The 13,733-nt window shown below is 48.7% G+C and overlaps 1 protein-coding gene across 2 annotated transcripts; it reads left to right on the top strand.

Annotated features, from left to right (window-relative positions):
• Positions 1 to 7,059: 7,059 nt before the first annotated feature.
• Prph (peripherin) lies at positions 7,060 to 12,124 on the top strand. 2 transcript variants are annotated; one of them, XM_046436011.1, is made up of 9 exons: positions 7,060 to 9,196; positions 9,549 to 9,609; positions 9,795 to 9,890; positions 10,254 to 10,421; positions 10,544 to 10,669; positions 10,765 to 10,985; positions 11,095 to 11,144; positions 11,432 to 11,511; positions 11,731 to 12,124. In XM_046436011.1, exons 1-9 carry the CDS (start codon positions 8,661 to 8,663, stop codon positions 11,797 to 11,799), a joined length of 1,407 nt encoding a protein of 468 aa, XP_046291967.1. In that variant the 5' UTR covers positions 7,060 to 8,660; the 3' UTR covers positions 11,800 to 12,124. The 2 variants fall into 2 exon arrangements, with proteins under 2 accessions (XP_046291967.1, XP_046291968.1); XM_046436012.1 differs by having other exon boundaries at positions 11,734 to 12,124.
• Positions 12,125 to 13,733: the final 1,609 nt, after the last annotated feature.

A 13,733-nucleotide genomic window follows, 5' to 3' on the forward strand; every position in this document is an offset into this window, starting at 1 on the left:
CTAGAGATGTGGCTCAGTAGTAAAGCACCATAGGTTCAAACCCCATACCAAGTAATAATAGTAAATAAATAAATTAGGACAGACCATAGAGAGAATAAAAAGTTTTCCTAATTACACAAAAGTTTTGTCTACATTGACAAATCAATTTGAGTCATGGAGGAAGAGTGGGTACAAATATGATCTCACTGCTGTCACCCTGGGCCCTTCTCCCTATGCTTGTCTTTTCTTATCAAATATCTCATTGGGCTAGCAGATGTCTAGAGAACATAATTTTTTTTTTTTTTTTTTTTTTTTTTGTGGTGCTGGGGATTGAACCCAGGGCCTTATGCATGCAAAGCAAGTACTCTACCAACTGAGCTATATCCCCAACCCTTAGAGAAAGAGAGAGAACATAAATTTTATCATTCTAACAATCATTTCCAGTTCTTTACATTTGATTGATTGACTAATTCATTCATTCGTTCGTTCACTCAATGTTATTGAGGCACTTATTTGGTGCAAGTCAATATTTTTGTCCCCTTTGGATTGTACATATAGATTACACATGCACAAACCTAATTCAAGGCAGTATATGCCACATGTCACAGAAGAGACTATCACATGCAGCAATCACTATTGCATATCTATCCCAAAACCATTCTTCCAGACTCACTGTTGCACCTGCCAAAACAACTGGGTTCTCTTCAGGTGTTAGGCACTCAGTGCATCAGAAGGGGCATGGCCTCCCCACCACCAGAGTCAATCTATGTCCAAACTAACCAAGGCAATTCTAGTGCTCTTACCACGGATTGGTTAAGGAAACAGCAAGTGATGAGTGATGTAATTATGGAAATGAGGGGTGAGGTAATGTCTGCTGGTTGGGGAATAAAAGGAAGGTATTACTGGAAATTTTTTTTTTCTCTTGAATAGGAATGCAGAGAAAGGATTTTCTCTCTTCCAACCTTTGGACATTATTGTGGGAGTATATGATGCTTGCACAGGATGCTTCAAGTTGCTGCAGTGCAGCCATCTTGTAACCACAAGGGAACAAATATGAGAACAAAAGCTAACAACTTGAGCATGGCAGAGCAGAAAGATGAACTTGAGTCCATGATAGGGTGCTGAGCCCTTGACTATATTTCATATAGTCAGAAACTGTTCTCTCTCTCTCTCTCTCTCTCTCTCTCTCTCTCTCTCTCTCTCTCGTTATTTTATTTATTTATTTTTTATTATAGGAGATTAGGACACTGAGTTGGCATTCTCAGGGATTTGTGCATGTTAGGCAAGTGCTCTACCTCTCTGAGCTATATCCAAGCACTTGAATTGGCTCTTCTATTGTTTACTGCAAAAAAACAAAAAAGATTCTAATTAAAATAAAAGCTTTATGCAATCCTTCATATGAAATTTTAGTAAAATAATAATAAAAAAACTAAATTCCTTTTACTTTGAAACAAAGTCTTACTTTGGCCAGGCTGGTCTCAAATCTCTGAGCTCAAGGAATCCTTCCACCTCAGACTCCCTGGGATTAGGCTATGCACAAGACAGCTGGCTTAGGGCCCCTTAATTTAATTCAAATGATTTTTTTTTTTCATAGTACTGGAGATTGAACCCAGAGCCTCCTGTATGCTAGTGAGCACTCACCACTGAGCTACATCCCCACTCCTTTTTATTTTATTTTGAATAGGATATTGCTATGTTGCTGAGGATGGCCTCAAACTTGAATCTTCCTGCCTCAGCCTCCTCAGTAACTGTACACTCACAGTACATGTGAGCCACTGTATTCAGCTTTAAGGCCCCTTTAAATGTGTGTAACTCCTTTTCCAGAGCAAACAGTACCTTGAAAGAGTAAAAATTCCATTTGAATTCATCTTCCTTCCATTCTTTCCAGGAGTCCTGGCCAAATTCAAACCAGAAATCAAAAATGTTTGCAAAATATATGCCACTGTCTTCCTTTTAGTAGGCAACTATGAATAGGGGCTTGGTTTATCTGTGGAGGTATGGAAGAGCAAGGAGACTGGCTCAGAATCATCACCCTGAAGCCTGACACAAATAGTGAACCTAACCCCAGGACCTCCCACATCTTCTAGAGAAGATCATTGAGCTGTCCTTGTAGACAAAGGGTGGTGACATAAACAGGTTAAAGATCTCAAGGTGAGGTCATCCTGGATTACCTGGGTGGGCCCTAAATCCAATGATCTCTGTCTTTATAAGAGGGAGGCGAGAAGACATAGAAGCAGAAGACCACATGAAGGCACAGGCAGAGATCAGAGTGGGCCACAGCCAAGGAATTCTGGGAGCTCCCAGAAGCTGGCAGAGGCAAGGACAGATTCTTTGCCCCGATAGCTTTCAGGACCATGGTTTTGGACTTCTGGATTTCACAACTGTGATAAAATAAATTTGTCTATTTTTTGTTTGTTTGGGTACAGGGGATTGAACCCAAGAGTGCTTAACCACTGAGCAACATCCCCAGCCCTTTTTTTAATTTTTAATTTTAAGACAGGTTCTCTCTAAGTTGCTAAGGGCCTCACTAAGTTGCTGAGGCTGGCTTTGAACTTGCAATCCTCCTGCCTCAGCCTCCTGAGCCACTGGGATTACAGGTGTGTAACACTGCAACCTGCTGGCAGTTTATTTTTTTAATATTTATTTTTACTTGTAGGTGGACACAATACTTTATTTTTCTTTATTTTTATGTGGTGCTGAGGATCGAACCTAGGTGAGTGCTCTACCACTGAGCCACAGCCCCAGCCCATCCCCAGCTGGCAGTTTTAAGCCAACAAATTTGTGGTAATTTGTTATGACAATGCCAGGAAACCATTTAACACAGTAGCACACACCTGTAGTCCCAGCAACTCCAGAGGTTGGGGCAGGAGGATTCCATAAGCCTAGGATTTTAGGCCAGCCTGGGTAACACAATGATATCCTGTCTCCTAAAAAAAAAGTCATTACCTTGATTTATCCAGGCTTCAAGCTCTGACTTCTGACTCATCTCCACCCCTCAAACCTTTCCTACTCTCCACCCTTGCCCACTCGGTTGAGCCTCACCAAGCACAGCCCAGCCTCATCCCTCTGTTCTGACTCTTCCCTCTGCCCAAGTGACAACCAAATATAACTTGTGATCTTTGAATCATAGATTAAGAGAAAATAGCTGTGAAAATTTTGAATTTGAATATGGCCTTTTTACTAGATAACACTTATATTGATGTTAAAGATCTTAAATTGGCTAATAATATTGTGATTATGTCATGCTGGGACAAATTTGACAATTGGTAAATCTGAGAGAAGGGCTTACTGGGGTCCATGGTAGTATTCCTTCAACTTTTCTCTGGGTTCCATGGAAATTTAAATAAAAATCATAATCCAGGGCTGGGGTTGTGGCTCAGTGGTAGAGTGCTTGCCTGGCACACCTGAGGCCCCGGGTTCGATCCTCAGCACCACATAAAAATAAAAAAAAATTAAAAATAAAGATATGTGTCCATCTACAACTAAAAAAAAAAAGTTTAAACAATCATAATCCTCAATCCATAATACTCAAAATGTCAGCATTAGAAATCAAATTTGAAATGCAGATTATAGAGTCAGAAAATCTGGAATCTGCTTTTTAACAGCCCCTAGGGATTCTGAGGCAGGTCCCAGTCCACACTTAAAGTGTTGCTTAGCATTTTGTAGTGGAATGTGCTTACAGGTCCAGCCCCTTGTCTTCTCCAGCTGAGGAGTCTCTGGCTGGAAAGGTCAGGCAGGCTGTGGAGATGCGGTTTCATGGTAAGAGCAGGAGTGGAGGTTGTGGGCGGGGTAGATGAGGGGCTGAGGTCCAGGATAGCTTTTGCCCTCCTGCTCTAGCTTTGCCTTCTGAGGGAAGAGAGGAGGCTCCTAGAGCCCAGGGGAAGAATGCTATTGCAGCTCCGAACTTCTAATACTAGTACTGCTACGACTCCTTTTTATACCTCCTTGGATAATTCTCATCTGTAAAAAGGATGCCTCAAAAAATAACTGTGAGACATCCCCCCAAGTTAAAACGTTCCAGTGTCCCTGAGTCTTCCACTCCTCCAGCACAGATGTATTCAGATGGCAGACACGTTGTTCTGGCCTCTGACCAGCAGGTGGCAGCAACACATCTTTTTATCTTGCTCACCAGCACCTGAAAGAGATTCAGGTGCCTCACATTTGCACTACAACACAAGAAGCAAGTTTAAGATCTGATCGCTATCCTCAAAGATCATATTGTTAGGGAATGGGAAGTCAGACATATAAATCAATAACTATTTCACTAGCTGTGTGACTTTGAGCAAGTTACTTAACCTTTTTGTGCCTCAATTTCTTCCCATTGTATTCTGTAAAATGGGAATAGTATCTAAATGATAGGGTTATTGTGAGGATTGGAAGTAATAAAGGTGTAAAATGCCTACCATGATACTTGGCATCTATGAAGCTTAGTTATTACTAAATAATTCAATAGGAGAAAAGATGAAATGGAAAAAGTGTCCAGGGTACTCCCTAACTGGGAGGGTTAATGCCCCCAAATGGAAATAATGGGGAAAGAATTCCACTGAAGCTATTCTGTCAGTGTGGACCCTGAAATCCACTGGGCTTGAAAATCACTCCTGAAAAGTGGGGAGCTGGATTCTTTATGGGTGAAGCTCCACTTGGATCCCAGAGCCCAGCACATCAGCAGGGCTGCTCAGGGCTTGATTTCCTAGAAACAAGCACTGTAAGACTCCAGACAAGCACCGTCATCTCTCTGAACCTCAAGTCCTACCTAAGTGGTGGGGAAAAGGGACCTTGGGAACCAAAGAACAGTGCTGAATTCCTAATCTGGGACAGAAACACCCCCATTGCCAGGGATTGCACCCAGTGGCATGCTACCACTGAACTATAACCTCATAAAATACACCTTTTTGTATTTTATGTTGAGACAGTGTCTCGATAAATTGACCAGGCTGGCCTTGAACTTGTGATCCTCCTGCTTCAGCTTCCAGAGTAGCAGGAACTACAGGTATATGACACAGGGCCTGGGTGGCAAAGGAATCTTGGGGAGGACACTAGCTTTTCCCTGGTATGTGGAGTGGAGGTGTGAGCCAATCCTCAACCTAAGGAGCAGGACCCCAGATGATAGTACTCTTGTCAGTAACCTAAACTTTGTTGTTCATCTTTCTTTTTTTTTATATTTATTTTTTAGTTTTCGGAGGACACAACATCTTTGTTTGTATGTGGTGCTGAGGATCGAACCCGGGCTGCACGCATGCCAGGCAAGCACGCAACCACTTGAGTCACATCCCAGCCCCATTGTTCATCTTTCTTGAAAATCCCTATGTGCATTCAATGGTTGTTTCTCTCAGAGCCTTCAACAGAGCAGCCAAGGGAGGCAGGAGAATATGGCTGGTGCTTATACAGCATGTACTATGGGCCGAGTACTAAGAGCTTCACATATTATAACTCATCAAATCCTCCCAACTCTATGAGGTAGGTACTATTATTATTATCTCCATTTATGGATAAAGAGGATGGGGTGAATAGAGGTTTAGCCACTTATGAAAGCCCAAAGCACACAGCTTATCAAATTGAGCAATCATGTTCAGAGTTCTGGGACACTAAGGAAGGATGAGGCTACCCCTGTCCCCAGTCATCAGCCAGGCATCGCTAGGCTCCTTCCATCTCAGGTCCAGCACTGCTTTTGGCCACTAGTTGAGACAATCCAACAGAAGCCCAGATCCTCACTGCACTTAGGGGCTGACAGTATCACTTGGGAGATTAGTAATAGTAAAATAATAAAAATGTAGCTCAGGGGCTGGGGTTGTGGCTCAACGGTAGAGTGCTCACCTCGCACGTGCGGGACCCTAGGTTCCATCCTCAGCACCACATAAAAATAAATAAAATAAAGGCATTGTGTCCAACTACAACTAAAAAATAAATATTTTTTTTAAAAAGTAGCTCATATTTGCAGCCTTTACAATGTGTGTCCTAAGCATATCCATATATTTATTCATTTAATCTTCCTAATACTACAAGGTAGAAGCTACAGTTATCTGTATTTTGTTGAGATGGAGGAACAAGCCAGGCATGGTGGCACAGGCCTGTATTCCCAGCAGCTCAGAGGCTGAGACAGGAGAATCATGAGTTCAAAGCCAGCTTCAGCAACTTTGTGAGGCCTTAAGCAATTTAGCAAGACCCTGTATCAAAATAAAATATAAAAATGACTGGGAATGTGGCTAAGTGGTTAAGCACCCCTGGTATTGAAAAAAAAAAAAAAAGATGGAGGGAAGCCTAAATTTGTACAATAGAGAGTAGGGGGACCTGGAGAAGAGTGGCAGTTGGATTGGATCTTACCCATGACTTTTCCCACCTGTCTTCCTGCTCTAATATCTCCCAGGCCTGGCTTCTTTCCAGTAAGCAGAGGAGCCACCTCTGCCTGGCAGTTTCCCCTCCAGGTTCTGGTCTTCCTCACTCCATAACTGGCAGAGCCCTACTGAAAGACCCTCTGGTCTCCTCTCCTCTGAGGCATCTGAGGGTGGGAGGGGCTTAAGTAAGAAAGGGGATAGGAACTCCACCAGGGACTCCCCAGCTTGAGTCCCCTCTACTTTCAGAGGCCAGGTCTACACCAGCTCCCTACAGACAGGACTTGAGCTGGTCCTCCCCAGGCCTTGCCTGCCCTTCAATACAGAGTGCAGTGCTGGCTTTCAGTTAGTTCCTGGAGGGTGGGGCTGAATATGTGGTAGATGAGGCTTCTCACCAATGGCTGCTGGGGCTCAGAGCCCAGGGCTGCGGCAGAAAGCACCAAAGTTTCCCCAGCCCCCTCCTCACACCTGCCAAGCTCCTAACCAGAAGTTAGGACTTCTCATGAGACCACAGGGATAACTCCCAGTTAGTTAAGAGTTAGGATGGTTTATCCATCCTGTCCCCTTTCTCCCATCCTCCTTCTTCCCATTTCCCTGGCAACCAAACCAGATCAAGGAGAAAGACCTGGCAGCTGTGCAGGGAGAGACTAATAGCCCGGAAGGAAGGAGGGGCCTGGAAAGCAGGGGGAGGCTGTAGGGATGTGAGCTAGCTAGCAGGGCGTTGGCTCTGGCCCATCTCAGAGGACACAAAGGGAGTGGGGAGTTCTCTGTCCTGCAGTATGGAGGAGCTGGCCAGCCAGTGATCCAGCCTAGAACCCCAAGCCTGCTTCCCAAGACACCCAACTCTCATCCTCAGGGCCAATCTGAGGTGGACCTGTCCTTCTGGAGAGCCTGGGAATCCCCTGCAGCAGCAATCCCTTGGCTCCTGGCAAGCCAACAGGCCTCAGCACCCTGACTCCCGCAGAGCAGACCATTCCATCGGAGCTGCCTCTGGCCACTCCTGGGCAGCCTGTGCCTGCATTCTGGAAGCTGTGTGACATGCAAAGGCCAGACATCAGCCTTCCCTCCAACTTGGGGTGTGTGTGTGTGTGTGTGTGTGTGTAAAGGAATGTATGGTTGTATATTTGTGTGTATAATGTGTGTATACATGTATAGGGGCTATGCATATGTATCTGTTTATGGATCTGCCCAGGGCCTTTTCTCTCTTTTTTAGATGGTGTGGGGAGGGAGGGGGGTTAGGCACCTTCTCTTTTCCCCAGTCTCCCCCATCCCCACCAGCTCAGCTCATCCCTGGATACCTGTAACTCCTCAATACTGGAAACCGGTTCCGGCCAGTCTGTTCAGCCTTGGCAGTAGCTGCTGCCCTTCAGCCCCCTCCCCTTGGTACCTTAGGAATTGCCCTGGTTCCCGTAAAGCCCATGACTGAGCAGCAGTTGGTAGGGAGGGGGGTGGAGAGGCAGACAGCATATCTCAGGCCCACATAGCTTTCAGGCTTTGGCTAGCACACATCCTCCAAGAACTGGGCCCAGCCCTCTTCAGGCCCCTGTGAAGTACCGGCCCTGTTGCAGCCTGGGTTAGGTTCAGGTTTGGGGCTGTGTCTTTAAGGTGGAAACATCAGCAGCAGACAACCTCTGCAGGGATAGGGGGAGGGGGAGGGGAGTTGGTCAGTCCATTAGCGGCATAGCTGGCGCCAATCACTAGCCCTTCACAGGGCCCTGGGGAATAGGGAGAGATCAGCCCTTCCCCAGCCCCCTCTGCTTCTGCTCTCCTGTCCCGTATTTCTTCTGGGTATGGTGAAGGAGGCAGCCACAGACAGCAGGTGAAAGAATGGCCCTGTTTCCAGCAAGTGGAAGCACGCGCAAGTGGAGGCCCAGGCCAGGCCAGCTCTCCATCCACCTAACCTCATTATTCATGTGCCAGAAGCTTGCCCTTTAACCTCAGGTCCTCCTATTCCATAATTTTTATCAAATATTCCGGGCAGGGACCCCAGTTCAAGTCAAGACTTCCCATCCTAGGCTCTAGCTTTGAATGCTTGCTGGAAGGCGCTGACCCCTACCCCACTCCACCCCCGTCTATAGTTACATTCCCGCTTCTACCGGCTCCAGCAACAGGGGGAATCAAGTAGGCTGGGCGCCCCGCACCCAGGCGGGGGAGGGAGCGGCGCCGCAGCAAGTTCCGCAGGGTGGGGCGTCCCCCTCCCCACACAGCCCAGCCTTAGCCGGCCCTCAGGCCAGTGGGAGGAGCTGCTCGTGCTCCCCTCCGGGGGACCACAGGGCTATAAAGCCGCCCCGCAGCTGTCTGCGGCTCCTTTCCGCCCTGTCCTAACTCTGAGAGCGGTGATCACCAGCAGTCATGAGCCACCATCCGTCGGGCCTCCGGGCCAGCATCAGCTCCACCTCATACCGCCGCACCTTCGGGCCTCCACCCTCACTGTCTCCTGGGGCCTTCTCCTACTCGTCCAGCTCGCGCTTCTCAAGCAGCCGCCTGCTGGGATCGGCGTCCCCGAGTTCCTCGGTGCGCCTGGGCAGCTTCCGTGCCCCTCGAGCTGGGGCCCTGCGCCTGCCCTCAGAGCGCCTCGACTTCTCCATGGCCGAGGCCCTCAACCAGGAGTTCCTGGCCACTCGCAGCAACGAGAAGCAAGAGCTACAGGAGCTCAATGACCGCTTCGCGAACTTCATTGAGAAGGTGCGTTTTCTAGAGCAGCAGAATGCAGCCCTGCGCGGCGAGTTGAGCCAGGCCCGGGGCCAGGAGCCAGCGCGCGCCGACCAGCTGTGCCAGCAAGAGCTGCGAGAGCTGCGGCGAGAGCTAGAGCTGCTGGGGCGTGAGCGCGACCGGGTGCAGGTGGAACGAGACGGGCTTGCAGAGGATCTGGCGGCGCTCAAACAGAGGTCAGGGGGCAGGGCTGGGGCTGGGCGACGTCCGTCGAGGCGACAGTATCTCTCTCCCTTCTTCAGCAATCCAAGGGCGTGGTTCTCTGGGCCAACCCGAGTGTGTGCGGGCAGCATCCTCGTCCGTGTTCTGATGGTCTGGGTGGTGATGGGGATATCCATGCCTTCCCTGCATGTTAAGGGGACCCCTTCTCAGCTCTCAGAGCTTTGAAAAGAAAGTCGGGAGATTCTACCAGGCAGCCTCTTCCCTAGAAGTCCTGGGCAGTAATAACAGGGATCCTAGGGGACACGGTTTGGGGCGAGGGCTGGGAGAAGTACCTGAAGCTCAGTCTCTAAACATTCTACACATCAGGTTGGAGGAAGAGACGCGAAAAAGAGAGGAAGCGGAGCACAACCTCGTGTTCTTCCGCAAGGTGAGCCTCGGCTTCACGTCGAGTTCCGCTTCTCTACTCCTGTCGCTGACTTGCTTGCCCAGGGTCCCATCGGTTGGCGTGGGAAGGCAACCAAATTGCCTCCAGAGGCAGATAGGGAAGGCTCGGCCCTTCCTTGTCCTGAACAGTCCCTCCTTCTCTTGAACCCCCATTCCCACCCCACAAAGGATGTGGACGATGCCACCCTGTCCCGCCTGGAACTAGAGCGCAAGATTGAGTCCCTGATGGATGAAATTGAGTTCCTCAAGAAGCTGCACGAGGAGGTGACCGGGGAGGTTTGGGAGTGGCTTTGTTGGAGCTGCGGACATTAGTGGGTGGGGTTGAGGAATCGCCCTGGAGATTAGAAGTGAGATTTTCTTTGGGTAGACGCTGCCATTCATCACTTGCTCTACAGGTGGTTTGGATTCCCACCCCTGCGCCACCTGTTGGTAGGCATTGGAACTACACTCAACTTGACCGCTGGTTTAGCACCAGCCTGGGCGCAGGTTTCGCAGTCTTGTGCGCTCTGCGCTACCTGGAGTCCCATTCCGTTTGTCAAGTGTTTCCTCTCTTATCTGGGTGCAAACTGCGCACTCCCGCTCGGATTTGCGCTGTAGGCTCATTCTTTGTCTTGTCCTGGAGGATAGGAGCTGCGAGACCTGCAGGTGAGCATGGAGAGTCAGCAGGTGCAGCAGGTGGAGGTAGAGGCCACGGTGAAGCCAGAGCTGACCGCGGCGCTGAGGGACATCAGGGCGCAGTATGAGAACATCGCAGCAAAGAATCTGCAGGAAGCAGAGGAGTGGTACAAATCCAAGGTGGGAGAGCTGCGGGAGTGGAAGGATGGGGAAGTGGAAGGAAAGAGCCTGAGGAGGGGAGACGCTGGGGAGTGTCACTTGTCCCAGCCCACTCCAACCCTGGTTACTCTTTCACCCCGCAGTATGCAGACCTGTCCGATGCTGCCAACCGGAACCATGAGGCCCTGCGCCAGGCCAAGCAGGAGATGAACGAGTCTCGACGCCAGATCCAGAGCCTGACATGCGAAGTGGACGGGCTGCGCGGCACGGTGAGAAAAAGCTGCACTCCCGGGCCAAAGGTGGGGAGGGGCGGACAGAGGATGAAGGGTTCCCTGGTTGACTCCTTTCTCCTTCTCCACTGCAGAATGAGGCGCTGCTCAGACAGCTGCGGGAGCTGGAGGAGCAGTTCGCCCTGGAGGCAGGTGGGTATCAAGCCGGGGCCGCGAGGCTCGAGGAGGAGCTGCGACAGTTAAAGGAAGAGATGGCGCGGCACTTGCGTGAGTACCAGGAGCTTCTGAACGTCAAGATGGCCCTGGACATCGAGATAGCAACCTACCGGAAATTGCTGGAGGGCGAAGAAAGCCGGTGAGGGGTGGGGCTTTGGGGGTGGGGCAGGGAGTGATCCGCTTGGCAGGTAGAGGGATGGGAATGGCCTGGGCAGAGCACGCTCGCTGACTGTGCGCTTGGTCCACAGGATCTCCGTGCCCATCCATTCCTTTGCTTCTTTAAGTTTAAAGACAACCGGTGAGTCCTCTGCTTCTGACTTCCAGCCTGTACCTCCCTTGGTCCTCTTGTGCTCTGATTGGACTTTTCTTGTTCTAGCTCCGCTCAGGGATCAGTTCTCTCAAGGAAACTACTGAGTCCTGATTTATACTGGTCCCTACTCCTCTTGACATGCCTTACCCACCCTTGGGAATGGGAGTGGGAGCCTGAAAGAAGAGACCCCCCCCCCTTGGGAATGGGAGTGAGAGCCTGAAAGAAGAGAAACCCCCAAGTCATTTCCCTTCTATCCCTCACCCTGCTTTCTCTAGTGCCTGAGGTGGAGCCTTCCCAGGACATCCACAGCCGGAAGATGGTTCTAATCCGAACAATTGAGACCCGGGATGGGGAGGTGAGACAAGTCCCCTGTCCCAGGTACCCATGGTACTTCTAAACCCCAGCCTGGCTATAGATCTTGAGAGTATTGAGGATGAGTGGTTCCTGGGGAAGCGATGGAGACAGAGAAGGGGGATGGATAAACTGGCCTCAGCTGGTTGTACTAGGCAAGGGACCCCAGGAACCTAAGGAGCATGGTGCTGAACCTTCTGCCCCTTGTATACCTTGCCCCCAGCAGGTGGTGACAGAGTCCCAGAAGGAGCAGCATAGTGAGCTTGACAAATCTTCCACTCACAGCTATTGAGCCCCTTGGCTGGAAGGTCCCTGCTCCTGCTCTAGGCCTACTCTAAGCCTGGACCCTAAAACTATCCCTGAATGAGTTTCCCCTCCTCTGCATGTGTCTGGGGTGGCATCAATCCCCCCACCCCTGTCTCTTAGCTAAGTCCTACCTGGCCAGCACTAGCTGAGCCTCTTCCTGACCTGATACATATACTTATTTCTTTGTGTCTTGGTAAGAGGCTGATGAGTACCAGGACAAGTCTGCTCCAGTCATGATCCCATGGTGGGGATGGGTAGGGTCTGAGTCTGAGTTTCACTGTTGAGTCAAATAAAATTGCTATTAAGAGAAACCTCCAGTGTATTTGTGTCTGTGGAAAGGGGAAGAGCCTCAGTAATTTATCTTTTTATCTCCAGTCATTTCTTTCGTTGTGTTGGGGATCAAACCTAGGGCTTTGTGAATGTCAGGTTGTCATTTATTTATTTTTTCTTTTTTTAAGATTTTTTTCACAATACCTTTATTTAATTTATTTTTTTATGGTGCTGAGGATCAAATCCAGGGCCTTTCACATGCTACACGAGTGCTCTGCCTCTGAGCCACAACCCCAGCCCCAGATTGTCATTTATTTTCTGATCCCCACTGTCTTGGCAGAAAACTGAGTTTTCTCCTATTTCTATATTTTATCAACTTCTGTTACTCACCTGCAGCCCTGAATACACAGCTGCCTGCTGGGTATCCCATAGGTCACTCCAACTCAAACTGTTCCAAACAAACTCCCCACCTTTCTCTCCATCTGCAATCAGACTCTATCTTCTGGGTTCTCCACCCCGAAAGAAAGCACCACTGAACCTCTCTTGTCAAATTAAAATCTACTCATCTTGGCTGGGGATGTGGCTCAAGCGGAAAACTAAAAAATTCTCTCTCTCTCTAAAAAAAAATAAAATCTACTCATCTTGTACACATTTCTTTTCTTTTCTACTATAAATTCTGTTAAGAATCTAATTTTTTTCCCTGTGTGTGTGTGTTTGGTATATGTATGTGTGCACACATGTGTATGCTGGGTTTCATGTGCATACTAGGCAACGGCTCTAATACTGAGCTACACCCCTTACCACCACCACCATTTGCTTCTTAACTTTTTCAGGTTCTCCCCCTTCCTACTATCACCACCTTAGTCCGGCTATCATCATCTCTTGCCTGGGTTACATTAACTACATTATCAATGGTTTCCTTCCCTGGCCTTCCCCTGCCACCCATCCAAATCTATTCAATACACTTGGACAGCAAATTGGATTCTGCTACCCCCCCCACACACACACACACTGCTTGAAATGTCTTATTTCCATGCTGTCCTCCAATTCCATTCCAGCCTAACTCTGCTGTCAAGTAAAAATCCACTCTGGGTTTAAGATTTTCTTCTCCATTCAATTATACTGCTAGGTTCAGAGAATAAGCCAGAATCTCTGCTTTCTAGGAGCTCACATCTGGGGTGATAGACAAATAAGCAGAAAATGCCAGCCCCATGAGCGTTACATGTGGAAAAAGCACATAGTGGTACAGTAACATTAGGAGGGGCTCTTGACCCAGTCTTTCGGGGTAGGGAGGGCTTTGGGAGATGAGATCACATTGAGCCCTGGTGAATGAGCAGGAGAACTAGGTCGAGAACTCAGCCAGGCAGTAAGAACAATTTGAAGACTGAAAGTGGTTCTAAAAACATGAGTGGAGGATAAAAAGGAAGAAATAGTGCTGAGGCTGGAAAGACAAAATAGGAGCCTGGTCATATGTAATAAGCCATATTGCAGAGCATAGTGGCACACACCTGTAATCCCAGCAACTTCAAAGGTTGAAGCAGGAGGATTGCAAGTTCAAAGCCATACTCAGCAACTTAGAGAGGTCCTAAGCAATTTAGCAAAGCCCTTTCTCAAAATAAAAAGGGGATGTGGCTTACTGGTTAAGCACCC

The sequence above is a fragment of the Marmota monax genome, unplaced genomic scaffold (assembly GCF_021218885.2).
Source record: "Marmota monax isolate L192 unplaced genomic scaffold, Marmota_monax_Labrador192_F-V1.1 WCK01_AAM20220418_F8-fsc00012, whole genome shotgun sequence".
NCBI lineage: Eukaryota > Metazoa > Chordata > Mammalia > Rodentia > Sciuridae > Marmota > Marmota monax.

Bases quoted from the DNA above. Each gene is read 5' to 3' on its own strand.
- Prph (XM_046436011.1), top strand. From the start codon at position 8,661: ATGAGCCACCATCCGTCGGGCCTCCGGGCCAGCATCAGCTCCACCTCA. The intron at 11,145-11,431 runs GTGAGTCCTCTG...TGCTTTCTCTAG, and splicing joins TTTAAGTTTAAAGACAACCG to TGCCTGAGGTGGAGCCTTCC. The intron at 11,512-11,730 runs GTGAGACAAGTC...CCTTGCCCCCAG, and splicing joins TTGAGACCCGGGATGGGGAG to CAGGTGGTGACAGAGTCCCA.